Here is a 16,964-nt window from a genome sequence, read left to right as displayed (position 1 = left end):
CATTACGGAGACAGACCAAATTATGCAGGAAGTCTATGGGGATGAGTGCTTAAACCATGCTTGGTGTTACAAATAGTTCACACAGTTCAAAAATGGCCGGATGGAAGTTAAAGATAACCCTCGTTCAGAATGCCCATTGGCATCTACTGATGACACTCATGTCATGAGTGTCAATGAAATGGTGTGTGCCAATCGATGACTGACTGTCAGAGAGATTTCAGAAGAATGTAACATTTCAGTTGGATCATGTCATGAAATCGTGACACAGCATCTTGGAATGCATCATATTGCTACCTAGTTTGTCCCATACCTCATCACTCAAGACCAGAAGATCTTCACCTCGCAATTTGTGAAGAGCTTTTGGATTTTACAAATGAAAACAAGATGTTCCTTAAGAGAATAATAACTGGTGATGACAAATGTGTCTATAGTTATGATGTTGAGACTAAGGTTCAATCTTCACAGTGGGTTGGGAAAGGTTCTCCAAAACCAGAAAAAGCTTGTCGGGTCAAATTTCACAGCCAGGCTGATAGTTCTTTGACTTTTAAGGATTAGTTCATCATGAATTAGTGCCAAAGAGCAAACTGTTAATCGATGGTACTATCGGGATGTATTGCAACACATGCGAGAAAATATGAGGAGGAAACGGCCTGAAATGTGCGAGACAATTCCTGGCTCTTGCATCACGATAACCCCCCCCCCCTCCCCCTCCGCCATTCATCCCCATTGGCAAGTGATTCTCGCACAAAAAATGTGCTGCCTCATCCTCTGTCCTCTGCACACCTGCTCGCTGTGAATATGTAAAGTAAAAGGTAAGCGTAGAAAAATTCTGTGAGCGAAGTTCCTCAATTTTTTGAACAGATCTTGTATGTTTCTTGTTGTGCTGTCTGTTGAATTAGTTTGAGTAATACAAGGTAGTTAACACAGGTAAATTTATATATTACCTTTCACATTAAGCAGATATTTGCTTTTGGCTTGGTTATTTTCACTTTGAAAGAAATGCTCTTCAAATTCTTGAAATTAACTGCAAAACTTAAAGAGTTTAAGGAAAAAGATACATTTTATGCTTATATGAATGAAAACATGAACTGTGAATGTTCTGCTGTGTTTATTCATAGTTGTAAACAGGCTTTAATCTTAGAAGGTCGCCATCTCGCAATACCTACTTAAACTAAATAAGCAATACTATCCATTGATAGCTGTTTTCCATTTATAAGTATGTAATTACTTTGTTAAGCAGTTAGAGAAGAATCCAGTAATTTGAAAACCACTTTTTACAGTGGCTAACAAATCAGGTATTCCTGCAGAGAATCACGTGGAACAGCAGATCGTGCCTTCAGATTCTGATTGTGTGTATTGTGTTAGAGTTATGTGATTAGTGGTTAGTGCAGTCAGTAAATTTATAATTTTTTCTATTGAGCCAGTTTGCACAGTGGTCAACGAATGGGATTTGCGTTCAGGAAAAAACAGGACGGGAATCCCACAATGACTGTATTGATTTTTGTTTTCCGTGGTTTAATTGCACAGGCTTCTGTCCAGACTCAATTAACATAAAAGTGTTCTGGGATGGCACAGAGTCATATTGTAAATAGTTGTTTACAGTATGATGTGGTGGCATACCAAGAAAAAACTTTCAAGCTTCTGTGGTTTCCGTCTACCTTCATCTGCATTTGGGCAGCTTGGATTGACATTGCCTCCCCATGCTTGACAGGTGTGGAGAGTACAAAAATTTGAAATAAGCAAATCTGCTGAAGTTTGTGATCAGTTTCATTAGGTTTGGTTGTGTTCAGTTTGCATTTTTATTGCTCATTAGTTTTAACTACTATAATTTGCGTAAATCCAGTACCACACTTCTGCTTCCTAATTGAAAATGGACACGAAGAATGAGATTGCCTTTAGAACCTCCATTACATTATTTAATGGCAGCAGTGTTCCTTCTTACTGTTTGCAGTAAAAGTATAGATGTTGTGAAGTAATATGGGACGAGTGAAAAGTCCTTGGACACCTTCATAAGTTGGAAGATTAAAGCGAAAATTGAAATGTGATGATGGGAACATAGGTTTGATGTGGGGCGGCAACTTTTGGAGTGAATGTCATTCATGGCCGCCATATTGAAATCCGCCATTTTGAATTCAAGTAATTTTTTTTTTTTTTTAATGGATAGGGTGGGGGGGGGGGGGTGTATGACACATCAAATAACACTCGCTTGAGCTCTGGAATTGGGTGGTGTAATTTGTTCTTGTCTATCTTGTACAGTTTAGAGGTTATTAATGTTCAAAGTTGGGAAATTATCTCCATACCAACTGCTACAACACATGTTCTATGTGTTGTCCATCCCATGCAATGCACAACTGTAGTCGCCGTAACCACTCTGACTGCACACGGAGGAGAGTGTCTCCTGCAATTTGGTCACAGGCGTGTTGTATGTGTTCCTCCAGGTGTCTCAAATCACGGATGCTCTCAGTATGCACTATCTGCTTAAGATGTCCCCACAGATAAAAATCAAGGAGCGTTAACTCAGGGGATCTGGGTGGCCACTTCACGGGACCGCGGCGACCAATCCACTTCCCTGGCCGTTGTTCCTCCAACCATTCACGGACACCAATACCATAGTGTGGAGGGGCTCCATTGTGCTGAAAATAAGATGGGAAAATACCGTCATTGTTCAGTGTGGAAGGGAACGCAAGGTCCTGCAGCAGCATCAGATACTGTGGTGTAGTTAAGGTGTTGTAAATCAAAAATGGCCCAGTGATGCAGGTGTCCCATATGCCACACCACACCATCACCTTCACTGGACTATGTTCTCGAAGTGGGGCAACCCAGTTCGGATGTGCGTCACTCCAGTATCGACAATTATGTCGATTATCCTCCTCGTTCAAAGTGAAATACGCCTCGCCACTGAACAGTATTCCCTTGGCAAACGAAGGACCCAGTTCATGTTGTTCAGTAGCCCACAGGCAGAACTCCAACCACCGATCAGGGTCAGCCTCGTTAAGTCGATGTTGCATCTGCAGCTTGTAATGATGCCACTTGTTGGTGTGCAATATCCGGACAACGGAGGTTTGGCTTATTCCACATGCTAGGGCCACATGACGGGTACTTTGTTTAGGACTTTTCACAAATGACGCAACAATCACAGTTGCAGTTTCCTCATTGGTGGCAGTCCTTGGTCGCCCACTATGTGCCCTATTGTGAACAGAGCCCGTCTGCCAGAATTTGGTGATCACATGAGCCACCGTGCTGTGTGATACCGGTTCTCTGTCTGGGTGCCGTCTGTTGTAGTCAGCTGCTATTGTTCGGTAGCTGCGTTCCCCTGATATAAGGATGATTTCGATCTACTGTTCACGTGTCAGATCCATTTTAGATCACCTGGAAAAAAGAGTGACATGAGTCGGTATCAAGGTAACATTGAACATTAATAACTTCTAAACTGTACAAGATCGACAAAAACAAATTACACCACTCAATTCCAGAGCTCAAGCAAGTGTTATTTGATGTGTCATACACGCCCCCCCCCCCCCCCTTTTCCCAAAAAAAAAAAAAAAACTCCAAAAGTTGCAGCCCCACGTCAAACCTATGTTCCCATCATCACATTTCAGTTTTCCCTTTAATCTTCCATCTTACAAAGATGTCCCAGGACTTTTGACTCGCCCTGTATTTCATGACCATTTTTGCATATTCAGTAATGACTCAAAATGTTGTGTACCGCGTCATGACAGTGTATCATTGGAACGATGCTAATGATGTAATGCATCTAGCTTGTGGAGAAACTAGTGCCACAATATAAAGAGCACTATTTGGCAATATCTGCAATGCTATTTGGCATAACATGATAATTTGTTATGACAAAAATTCTCAAATTTTCAGATTAGTCCGAACGACCCAAAGAATGAGCCTGAAATGTGTACCATGGAATTTTATTGTGTGGTTAATTGCCAGTAATTTAAAATCAATCTTGAAGGCACTAAGTCTCTCAAAAGTTTTAATTCCAGTAATATAAATGGAACATAGCCATATGAAATTGGACACCCCACAGATCAAGAGCAATTGTGGTAGAATCAGTTATGTAGAACTCATGTAGCTCATCAGGTGGCATTGGATAAAACAGATAGTAACCACTGATGATAAGTGTTTCCATGAATATAGAGGTTTTCTTCTTAGAACTATTCTTTTGTACTAAGTGCCAGTTGGGTCATCATGATAAATTATTCACAAATAGAAATAGTTTGGCTGTTTGGTAATTACTGTTTTTAAACTTTGAGGGAACAAATGTCTTAACATCTATGGATGCAAGCTCACAACCCTCTGACGCTGAATGATTGTACTTATGGTTTTTCTCTCAGTGATTCAACAAGACACCATCATTTGCTATCGATTTATGAAGAGAACTTCACCTATGTGAAATAAATGTAGAATGTAGTATCTGCTAATAGAAAAGAACTTTACATATTCACCAATACAATGGTTGCATTGAACAGTGCAGTGATTCATGTATTTGGATCTGATTTGATTTTATCAACAAAGTTAAACACGTATAAGCAGTGTAATATTATAATTTTTGTATTTTAATGGAAGCAAAACTTTCATACATCACCAAGGACAGAAACTGATAAACAGGAGGCAGTATCATTCGGAAGCAATCTGGTATGGAGAAGCAATAAGTTTTCCATAAATAAGTGAAGAATCCCAATTTCTATGGATCCCCATAGACGGATATGAGAAGCAAAGTAATTGGAAGTGTTAGAAGATACAACTGCTAAAACTGGGTACCAACAAGACACTGCTACAGTGATCCATGACACATATTATTTTTTAAACTAAGCCTCAAAAGAAAAAAAAAGCTTCTTGTCAGATTCGGAAATCATGATGTTAAGGACATGGATGTTGAATATTTAAGGTTGCTACACGAGTAATGAACATCAGTTTATATTAGCCATGTGAATTTAATAGACAGCGAACTTCAGTGAAAATCATTTTTTGACAAAACAACATGAAACTGAATAGTGTGTGCCATACTACGAGTAACTTGTCTGTCTAATATTCTATACGAACTTGTAACTACTTTCAACATCCGTATTATTTTCATAAGCAATAGTGATTTTACACGAATGCAAGATAGATAGAAACTCACTAAATTTCTGTTAGTACACAGCCTGGATAGCCAACACTATTAGACTAAAAATAGTACATGTTTTAGTAATGATTACTAACTTTGCTGGTGTGCTGCTGTTCTTTAATATTATATTTACGCAACATTGAGAACCATACACCAATAAATAGAGAAGTCAGTAAATAAATACTATTGTCAGCTTGGCACGCTCACAACTTGCCACTTATGAAAGACAAGTAAACTGATTTAAATGCATACTGAGGTGGTAGTTTGATGCAATATGTAATGGTCTTGACAAATATGATTTATGTACAACAAATATTTGAAATCTTGGACAGTAAAGGTAGCAGTGATATTTTGTAGAAAATTGTAGGATATTTAATGATTAAAGTATCAGTTTGTGTTTTATCCAAGAACATAGAGTTGAGAGAAGGAAAATGGAACAATCTTCTTATGTTAAGTTTATCGCTCTACTTTGTTTCACAAATAAAGTGAACAGCAACTTCACTCAAGCTCCTAAGTTAAGGGTTCTTTGGGAGCCACAAAATGTGATCAATAGTGATAGTGTGTGACATAACAGGTACTCCGGCAACACTTTGACACTGTCACAATAATATGATTCAAGGCATCCCATAAACCAGGCATGAGCACAACTGTTGGGAACAGTGTACTCCACGTTTGATGTGCAGAATGAGAAATAGGATGGGATATCTTAATGTGGCAATACTTCATGCACAATGGCACTCCATGCTGTTTATCAGGTCGCCTGTTGTGGCTAGTGCTATTGCTGCCAAACGCTGAACAACTCCACTCGGAAAAACAGCAAAGGTCTATGGCTGCAATGTTGGATCTGGAACACTTTGATCTAGGACTTTCCATCTTCTTCCAGGTTTGTGCCCAATAAGCAAAATAGACATTCTAAACATGGTATCCTCATGTTGCAGCACCAGCTGTGACAAATGACCACAGCCAAGTGCAAGGGTGTCGCCGTACAGAGCCCTTTCCAAATCATTGATAGCTTTGTAACTTGTCCAATGGTCGTACTAGATGAACAAGTTAGTAAATTCCCTAAGCTAACCCACCCATGATCAGGACACTACCCTGTTGTTACTGAATCCACTACCATGGCAGCAAGATGCTACATGCACCAAGCTGTGTGGGCCTTTCATTACGGGAAATTCGTGTAGTGGATCCCAGAGCATACAACTTGACATCTAAAAGTTGATAATACACTAAATAAAACATGTCATATAGAGGCCTCCAACCTGGGCAGATGCTGTATTGATAGGATATTATCAGATGCGTAAAGTTACATATCAGTTCTGTTGTTGCCTCCACTGTTTTTTACTGTTTCTGTTTCCCTGGAATCTTGTCAGCATTTATAAAATAGCATTACAGATAACAGTTAACTCCCAGCTCACCTTATGCTCACTGAAGTTGATCTCCATCTAAAAGTGATCTGGCCACATGTTCCAGATGTGTACAGGCTGCCGACTTGCTTCCCTGTGACACAAAAGCTGTGTATGCAACACACCCAACACACAGTCTGAACCACTAGATCCCAAACCTCTCTCAAAAACCTGGTAGGTTGTGGGAACACGAAGTGGTCTTGTTTGGGTGTGCCATGTATATAACATATCCCCATTCTGCTCCAACATTGTTTGGTCTACAATGTGTCACCATGACTCTTGTTTTAGTGGGTCTTCAGGTGTGTTAACTTATTGGTTCTGACATTTTTGTGGTTGACTTAGTAATCTAAGTAATATGATTCCTGTACACTCTGAAGTAATTTTGAAAATTTGTTTGTTTTTTATGAGATATTTGTCTTTGACTTTCAGCATCTACCCCTCACAGCATGAACCTGGGACAGTACAAATCCCTATTGGCAACAATACAGGATCATTGCCAGACCTCACGAGTTTCCATTTCCCACCGCCTCTCCCAACGCCTCTTGACCAAGAAGACCATAGCAGCTCTCCGTATAGCACAGTAAGTAAGCTGTTTGCAATTTTACTTAATAAATAGCTAACATTGAATTTAAACATACAATTAGTATTCTGATACTTTTGCTACCTACGATAAAAAGCCAAGAGAGGATACCAGCCTCTAGAATGGTTCAAATGGCTCTGAGCACTATGTGACTTAACATCTGAGGTCATCAGTCCCCTAGAACTTAGAACTACTGAAACCTAACTAGCTGAAGGACATCAGACACACCCATGCCCGAGGCAGGATTCAAACCTGCGACCGTAGCAGTCGCGCGGTTCCAGACTGAAGCACGTAGAACTGCTCGGCCACAACAGCCGGCCAGCCTCTAGACTTTCACCCCTCAGCACTGGCAATACCCACCATCCATCAATTGCAGTTCACATCAGTGGCCAACAAAATTGCTCAAGGTTATACAGAAAAATAAATTATGCATACTACAAAAATTTTCACTGCTTTCTCCCAAAGGTGGAAACCACACCAGATTTAAGGTGGTTTATCATGCCTCTCATATTTGTGGTAGAGTGCACTTACTTCGCTGCTTACAGATGATAGTATCAAGGACCTTAAGGAAAATAAAACATTTATTTTCCGTTTTTAAAATTTTAACTATGGGCTTATATATGTTGTGATTATCATAGATCTAAATAGGGTAACTACTTCAACCATACCCTGTTACCGTGATATAGAGCTACATGTGAGTTGTCAAGATTTCAGTATAATCGTTGAAAGTCTTGTGGAATGCACATAATATACACATGAACAAGAGTGAAAGTGCTGCTGCTAAGATACTACACATTGCCTTTCTTCAGAACTAGCCTGTTCAGCTCTCTCTCTCTCTCTCTCTCTCTCTCTCTCTCTCTCTCTCTCTCTCTATGTTGATTACATTGTTCTGGTGTGGCAGCTGGACTGGAGGGAGGGGCTGTGTTGGGTGAAGTGGACTTGAGGAGGAACAAAGTAAGTAGGGGAGAGATGGGTGGCTAAGGGGTGGGAAAGAGAGACTACAAAGGAAAAGAACAGAAATGTGTTATGGTGAGGTTGCTTTGGCACAGATGTGGTGAGTTGTGTGTGCTACAGAATGAAGTGGAACATTGTATTGGCAGATGTAGATAGATTAGAGGAAGATACTGAAAGCGGAGTGTGTGAGGACAGCCAGTGAAGTCAAGCACACTGTGCTTAGCAGTGTGTTCCAGCATTTCATTGTCACCGCTGGTCTTGGGCCACATTTTGATTGTGGCCTATCATTTGTTTGGACAGATGGTTGCTGATCATGCTGACATGAGAAATGTGCATAAGTTGCGGCAGAGATGGTATATGATGCAGCTGCTTTAACGTGTAGCACTGCCTCTGATAGATAAGGTTGTGCCTGTAACAGGGCTGAAATTGCATATGCTGATGGCACATAGGTCAAGTCTTGCACCTGGGTCTTACTTAAGAATATGACCCATTTGATTAGGGGTTGTGTGTAGGTGTGGCTTAAGGATGGAGCAGTACATAGGGGTGTGTAGCAGAATTCAAATTTGAAAGAGCACTGAAGGATTTTGGGTCAGATGTTTCTCATTTATAGCCTCAGTGATGATAAGTTAGAGCCTTGTCATACAGTACGGTAAGTTGTTCCAGTCCAGGGCTACAATGGCTACCGAGGAGGGAGCTCCTTTGCATCTGGTTCATGGATGTGAGTTGTGGGTAAAGAGAATGTGTAGATATGGTCAAGAATATTTGTTTGTGGATTGGTTTTGAACGGTAGTGCCTGTCTGTCTTATAAGGAAACCTCACCAACTTTACCTCATATTTTAAGGATAAAATAGCTCACTAGCAGGATATCACCCCCACAAAAATTTGTTTCATAATTCTGATAGTGAGCGGTTACAGAAGTACAGCTTTTAAAACTTTGGCATGCGCCATACGTTTGTCATTCACTTCACTACACTGCAGCCACTTAATACCCAAGCACAAAGCACTGTATACTGGAGTGAGTAAAGGATTGTGGAATAGCCCGCATCTCGTGGTCGTGCGGTAGCGTTCTCGCTTCCCACGCCCGGGTTCCCGGGTTCGATTCCCGGCGGGGTCAGGGATTTTCTCTGCCTCGTGATGGCTGGGTGTTGTGTGCTGTCCTTAGGTTAGTTAGGTTTAAGTAGTTCTAAGTTCTAGGGGACTGATGACCATAGATGTTAAGTCCCATAGTGCTCAGAGCCATTTGAACCATTTTTGATTGTGGAATATTATTTTGACATTGGAAACATGAAGTTTTGCTGTGTCAAGGTGTGTAGGATCTAATCTGTAGCTGGTGCCAGGGATAGATTTCTCTGCTTTGAAAAGTTTTGTGTTGCGATTCACAAAAGCAGTGCAAACATATGAAATGACTCTGTCCTTAAAGATGCAGTGAAGTGCTACTTAATTATCATCATCTAGCACTGTTAATGTGAAGTACATCTGCAGGAGATGTGTTGTTCTTCTGCTTGATTGGCATGATTAAACTGTAAACTGAAAATAATTAACTTCATTTCTTAACAATTCTTCTGCTTCTTAGGCTGATTCATTTTGTTTTTGAGGCATCTATATAGCTGCAGAATTTCAGTACAAGAATATTGTTAAAATAATGTTTAACTACAGGGTGTATATGCTCCGGGAAATCCCCCCTGCGGGTCCGGGGATTAGAATAGGCCCGAGGTATTCCTGCCTGTCGTAAGAGGCGACTAAAAGGAGTCCCTCCCCCTCAAGGGGGTAGTTAGCGCCTGCGTCCGGAGACGGACGGTTCCACGACCTCTATTTGCGGTCATTTTGCTTTTTCACTTCTCGTTTCTTCCTTCCTTTGGTTGGTTCCTTCCTTTGGTTGGTTCCTTTCTTTGCTCTTCTCCATCTCACTGTCTTCCGTACTCTTTCCCTTGTCTTCTTCTCCTTGCCTTCTCATTGCCTTCTTCTCCTTGCCTTCTCTGGTCTCCACCTCGGCGTTTGAGACAGTCTGTCCTCTCTCTCCCTCTCTCTCTTCTTTTTCCTCTTCTTCCTTCCTCCCTGTGCGCGCCTGAAGGCCGACCCACGCGTTCGCACGCGTAGCCAGTGATGGGGTAACGCGTTTTCCCCGCCCTGGGTAGACAAGTAAGGCACGCACGTACCCCATGGTAAAGTCCAGGCCCAGGGAGGGGTGATTGCCTGAGCTGATACCTTCTGAACATGCCGATTGGTCCCTCTGTCTGTTTCTCGGGAGGTGTGACCTGAGGTGTAAACATTCACCTAAGGCGGGAGTGCCCTCTGAGAGGGTCCCCACAAGGAAGGAGCGCGCCATCGGAAACGCTGGCAATCATGGGGGATTCCTCCGCAATGGATTTCTCTTCTTCTCTCTCGACTTCTGCCCATAAACGGAAACTTGACCAGCCACCAGTGACAAAAGTACTACAGCCTGCCCCACAGTTCCTCGTAGTTTCTCGATCTGAGGACGGCAAGGATTTTTCCTCTGTCAACCCTTTCGTTATCCAGAAGGGCGTAGATGCCATAGTCGGATCTGTCAAGTCGTATACCAGGTTGCGTAATGGTACCTTGTTCCTAGAAACTGAGAGCGCCTTTCAGGCACAAAAACTGGTTGGACCACACTCCTGTACACGTTCCCTGTCCGGGTGGAGGCTCACCGCACTTTGAATTCGTCTCGTGGTGTGGTATTAACTCGATCACTTGACGGATTGACTGACGAGGAGATTCAGTCTTTCCCCGCTGAGCAGGGCGTGACGGCTGTCCATAGGGTCATGAAAAAGGTCAACAATGACCTTGTACCGACCCAGACACTTTTCTTGACCTTTGACAGTGTTCAGCTGCCGTCGCGTATCAAAGCGGGCTACGAGGTTATTTCTGTTCGCCCCTATGTCCCGACACCTACGCGCTGCTACCAGTGTCAGCGTTTTAATCACACTCGCCAGTCTTGTTCCAATGCAGCTAAATGTGTCACTTGTGGCAGGGATGCCCATGAGGGTGACTGTCCACCTCCGTCTCCTTGTTGTGTGAACTGTTGGGGTGACCATGCAGCGTCCTCCCGCGACTGTCCCATCTACAAGGAAGAACGCTGTATCCAAGAAATTCGGGTCAAAGAGAAAGTTTCCACCTCGGCTGCTCGCAAGCTATTTGCTAGTAGGAAGCCCGCGCTGCTCCCAGCGGGAAAGTACAGTACTGTCCTCGCCTCTCCTCGGACTACCAGGGAGGTGGCGACGCAGACATGTGATCTGACCTTCGGCACCACGGTCGTCCGATCGGCCAGTGCTAAGATCACGCGGTCGACGTCTCCTCTTCCTCCCGTCACCCCTCCAACACAAGCCCCTTCATCAGCTTCTGCCAAGACGAAGACCCAGAAATCAGATGCACGGGCCATCAAGAAGGAACCGTCCCGTGCAGACTTCCTACGCACCTCGCACTCCCAGCCGTCGACCAGTACTTCCACTAAAAGACCTTCCAAGAAGACTCATAGGAAGCACAGTTCTCCTTCTCCTCCTCCACGGTGCATTTCTTCTCCTGCGCCACCCAGCGGTTGCCGCCCCAGGCTGTCATCCGTTTCGCCTGGTCGCACCGCTGGTAGCCGAACATCTGGCCGTCCACCCGCGGAGGAAGCTCCTCCTCCCGCCCATCTTAACGAGATGGCTGCTGAACCTATAGAACCAATGGACGATGACTGTCCGCCTACAGATAGCGGCAGCAGTACTCGCTCGAAGCCAGGCCCTCAGCGGCCTTCGAGGTGACCCCTTCTTTCATCTTCCTTTTCTTCTCACGATGGCACTTATTCACTGGAATATTCGCTCCAACCGAGAGGACTTGAAGTTGCTGCTCCGCTTGCACCGTCCACTCGTCGTAGCCCTCCAGGAAACGAAGCTCTGCCCATGCGATCACATTGCCTTGGCACACTACACCTCTGTGCGTTTTGACCTACCCCCTGTGGTAGGTATTCCGGCTCATGGAGGGGTTATGTTGCTGGTCCGGGATGATATTTACTACGATCCCATCACATTGCACACCGGCCTGCAGGCAGTTGCCGTCAGAATTACTCTCCCCACTTTTACATTTTCTATTTGTACCGTTTACACTCCATCGTCATCTGCCGTTACCAGGGCAGACATGATTCAACTTATTGCTCAGCTACCTGCACCATTTTTGTTAACTGGAGACTTCAATGCCCACCATCCCCTTTGGGGCTCTCCAGCATCCTGCCCGAGGGGCTCCCTGTTAACAGACCTTTTCAACCAGCTCAATCTTGTCTGCCTCAATACTGGCGCCCCTACTTTTCTTTCGGACACATCTCACACCTATTCCCATTTAGACCTCTCTATATGTACTACCCAACTTGCACGCTGGTTTGAGTGGTATGCCCTTTCTGATACATATTCGAGCGACCACTTCCCATGTGTCATCCATCTCCTGCATCATACCCCCTCTCCGTGCTCAGCTAGTTGGAACATCTCCAAAGCCGACTGGGGGCTCTTCTCTTCCAGGGCGACCTTTCAGGATCAAACCTTCACAAGCTGCGATAGTCAGGTCGCACACCTCACGGAAGTCATTCTCACTGCTGCTGAATATTCCATCCCTCACACCACTTCTTCTCCACGTCGCGTGCCGGTCCCCTGGTGGACCGCAGCATGTAGAGACGCTTTACGCGCTCGTCGACGTGCTTTACGCACTTTTAAACGCCACCCTACAGTGGCGAATTGTATTACTTATAAACGATTACGTGTGCAATGCCGTTGTATTATTAAAGAAAGCAAGAAAGCCAGCTGGGCTGCATTCACAAGCAGCTTCAACAATTTTACTCCTTCTTCTGTTATCTGGGGTAGCCTGCGCCGTCTATCTGGCACTATGGTCCACTCACCAGTTTTTGGCTTGACGGTCGCGAATGATGTCCTTGTGGCCCCTGAGGATATATCCAATGCCTTCAGCCGCTGTTTCGCAGAGGTTTCGAGCTCCACTCATTACCACCCTGCCTTCCTCCCTCGAAAACAGGCAGAGGAGGCTAGGCCACCTAACTTCCTCTCCTCGAATTGTGAAAGTTATAATGCCCCTTTCACCATGCGGGAACTCGAAAATGCACTTGCCCGGTCACTGTCCTCCGCTCCAGGGCCTGATTCTATTCATATTCAGATGCTGAAGAACCTTTCCCTTGCGGGTAAAGGTTTCCTTCTTCGTACTTATAATCGCATCTGGATTGAGGGACATGTTCCCGCATCCTGGCGCAAGTCTATTGTACCGATTCCTAAGCCGAGGAAGGACAAGCACTTGCCTTCCAGTTATCGACCCATCTCGCTTACCAGCTGTGTCTGTAAGGTGATGGAGCGAATGGTTAACTCTCGTTTGGTTTGGCTGCTCGAATCTTGGCGCCTACTTACCAATGTACAATGTGGATTTCGTAGGTGCCGCTCTGCTGTTGACCATCTGGTTACCTTGTCGACCTTCATTATGAATAACTTCTTGCGGAAGCGCCCGACCGCGGCTGTGTTCTTTGATTTGGAGAAGGCTTACGACACCTGTTGGAGGGCGGGCATTCTCCGCACCATGCATACATGGGGCCTTCGCGGTCGCCTCCCTCTTTTTATTCGTTCCTTTTTAATGGATCGACAGTTCAGGGTACGTGTGGGTTCTGTCCTGTCTGACATCTTTCGCCAGGAGAATGGGGTGCCACAGGGCTCAGTTTTGAGCGTCGCTCTCTTCGCCATAGCGATCAATCCAATGGTGGATTGCCTCCCAGCTGATGTATCAGGCTCCTTTTTCGTGGATGATTTTACCATCTATTGCAGTGCGCAGCGTACATGTTTCCTGGAGCACTGTCTTCAGCGTTCTCTTGACCATCTTTACTCCTGGAGTGTCGCCAATGGCTTCCGTTTTTCTGCCGAGAAGACGGTCTGTATTAACTTCTGGCGCTACAAAGAGTTTCTCCCACCTTCCTTACGACTCAGTCCCGTTGCTCTCCCATTCGTGGAGACAACAAAATTTTTAGGTCTTACATTTGACAGGAAACTTAGCTGGTCTCCACATTTGTCTTATTTGGCTGCCCGTTGTACCCGTTCACTAAATGTCCTCTGTGTTCACAGTGGTATGTCGTGGGGAGCGGATCGAACCGTCCTACTTCGCCTATATCGGTCGATCGTCCGCTCAAAGCTGGATTATGGGAGCTTCGTATACTCCTCTGCACGGCCGTCCATCTTACGCCGCCTCAACTCCATACAACATCGGGGTTTACGTCTTGCGATTGGAGCATTTTATACTAGTCCTGTCGAGAGTCTTCATGCTGAAGCTGGTGAATTGCCACTGCCCTACCGGTGCGATATACTGCTTTGTCGGTATGCCTGTCGGCTACTGTCAATGCCCGACCACCCGTCTTATCGTTCCTTTTTTGACGACTCTCTCGATCGTCAATACGGGTTGTATGTCTCTGCCCTGCTACCCCCTGGAGTTCGCTTTCGTCGCCTCCTTCAACACCTTGATTTTTCACTCCCTGCAACCTTTAGAGTGGGCGAGAGCCACACGCCACCTTGGCTCCAGGCTCAGGTTCGCGTTCACCTTGACCTCAGCTCGCTCCCAAAGGAGGTTACCCCCAGTTCGGTATACCGCTCCCGTTTTGTCGAACTTCGTTCGAAGTTCATTACTATGACCTTCATTTATACAGATGGCTCTAAGACCAATGACGGGGTCGGTTGTTCTTTTATTGTCGGGGCACAAAGTTTCAAATACCGGCTCCATGGCCATTGTTCGGTCTTCACGGCTGAGCTCTTTGCCCTCTACCAGGCTGTTCTTTACAACTGCCGCCACCGACATTCTGCTTATGTCATCTGCTCCGATTCCCTGAGTGCCATCCAGAGCCTCAGTGATCCGTATCCGGTTCACCCTTTCGTGCACTGGATCCAACGCTCTCTTCAGCAGCTGGTGGACGACGGTTCTCCGGTTAGCTTTATGTGGGTTCCTGGCCATGTAGGTATCCCTGGGAACGAAGCTGCAGATGCCGTGGCCAAGGCTGCGGTCCTCCAGCCTCGGACAGCTTTTTGTTGTGTCCCTTCATCAGATTGTAGCAGGGTCATTTGTCGGCGCATTTTATTGCTGTGGCATGCCGATTGGGCTGCACTTACGGACTACAAGCTTCGGGCCTCTTCCCGCGGCTTGGACGTCCTCCTCACACCCCTCTCGGCGGGAGGAGGTAGTTTTGGCCCGGTTACGAATTGGACACTGCCGGTTCAGCCATCGCCATCCGCTGACGGCTGCGCCGGCGCCGTTCTGCCCATGTGGGCTTTTGCTGACAGTCCGCCTCATTTTAACGTCCTGTCCGGATTTTACTACACTGCGTCTTGATCTTGGCCTGCCATGTACTCTCGATGCTATTTTAGCGGATGACCCAGGAGCAGCTGCTCGCGTTCTTCGTTTTACCAAACTGACCAACCTGTCTAAGGACATTTGATTATGCTGTCTTTTTAATCCTATGCCTGTCGATCTTTTATCGTGTTTTCCCTTTTAGTTGCTGTTTTAAACTTGTGCCTCGCGGTGCATTCCTAACGTAGTCTGGGCACCAATGACCGTTGAAGTTGTGCGCCCTAAAACCACAAAAAAGAAAAAAAGAAAGCTCCGAGAAATCCAGGAAAAACCTGGGAATTTTATCGTCCTGGAGAAAATCAGGAAAAACCCAGGAATTTATTTAGAATTTCGAGAATTTTTCATTGTCGTAGACTTCAGTTAAATGTTTGAAATTTTGACTGGTAAGAACTGATTAACAGCAAAATGTGTCAGTCTTTGGGAGAAGACTATGGAATACTTCATAACAATAAACTGCTGCCAATGAGCGTGACATCACAACCGTTTACATTAAGGTCTTTTGAGCAGTTGCCCGCAGGCTCACTTGAGTGTGCAGATGAGTTGCATATGGGCAGTACTTTTCTCCTGCTTTCGGTTAATTGAACTGTGGCTGTTAGCTGTGTTAGCAGTAGCAACAGGCAGTCAGATTCTACCCAGAAAAATTTTTCTGGCACGCCCAAGCTGCTGGATTGCCGCATGTGCATAGCAGTCTGCGTTATAGTGGGAAGAGGGTTAGTCTCCACGTAAGCTGTGTTTATGTTTAGTGATTTTACTGTTTACTCTTCATTTACTCTTCTCACATCAAATGAAAACATAATGGATTTCTGTGGTTGGGAGCTATCACATGAATTAAAATATATTCCCATAATTACAGAAGGGTAACATATGTTATTAGTTTCAGTTTTCTGATTTTGTTTCATTTCCACATTTTTGGCAGTCAATTACCTTGCAGAACAATGAAGTTATTTGTGTAGTTTTGCAAAATAAATGTGGCTTTTATTAATCCTTTCGCCAGAGGCAGTCAGTTTACAAAAAACGAAGTGTTTCATTCTGCTCTATTGGCTATTTTCACTGAATTTGAAGTGCATATTTTCATCTTCTGGCACATATGGCATTATGCCACAATAAAGAACCAAACATGAGATAATCGAGTACCAGCACTCCAAAAAAATTTGCATCTCGAAAACTGCACTGAAATCTTATTATCATGTTGGGGCCTTTTTTATGGTGGATATGGACATATGAATGTGCACTATAAGCCGAATTATGCGTTTTAGTATGGCGTACAAAATCCCGCTGCTCTTGGAGTATCCTATTTCTTTTATGGCGTCATATAAGATCTCTTAATACTATACATGTACGAGTATACAAGCTTCCTATATTATCATAGCCGCTCACACACAGTAATGGCTGTATTGTGGCGCTCTTGGGCAGCTGCTGAAACAAAGCAGTTTCTAACAGGTCATGGGAAATTATTTCAAATGGTGCTGTGAAAAGTGCTAGTTTCAAAGTAAATTTCCTTTCACACAAGATGAATTATGTTATGTGTGTGAATGCGCAATGA

General features: G+C 44.5%; 1 protein-coding gene across 2 annotated transcripts in view; it reads left to right on the top strand.

The window, feature by feature from the left end:
- Window positions 1-16,964, top strand: part of LOC126481180 (CREB-regulated transcription coactivator 1-like) — a 388,693-nt gene that overhangs the window by 152,182 nt on the left and 219,547 nt on the right. For both annotated transcript variants that reach the window (XM_050104753.1, XM_050104752.1), the window contains one exon: window positions 6,949-7,099. In XM_050104753.1, the coding sequence (XP_049960710.1) occupies window positions 6,949-7,099 (151 nt within the window). The remainder of the gene's footprint in view (window positions 1-6,948; window positions 7,100-16,964) is intronic.

The sequence above is a fragment of the Schistocerca serialis genome, chromosome 5 (genome assembly GCF_023864345.2).
Source record: "Schistocerca serialis cubense isolate TAMUIC-IGC-003099 chromosome 5, iqSchSeri2.2, whole genome shotgun sequence".
NCBI lineage: Eukaryota > Metazoa > Arthropoda > Insecta > Orthoptera > Acrididae > Schistocerca > Schistocerca serialis.
This window is presented reverse-complemented; position numbering and strand designations above follow the sequence as displayed.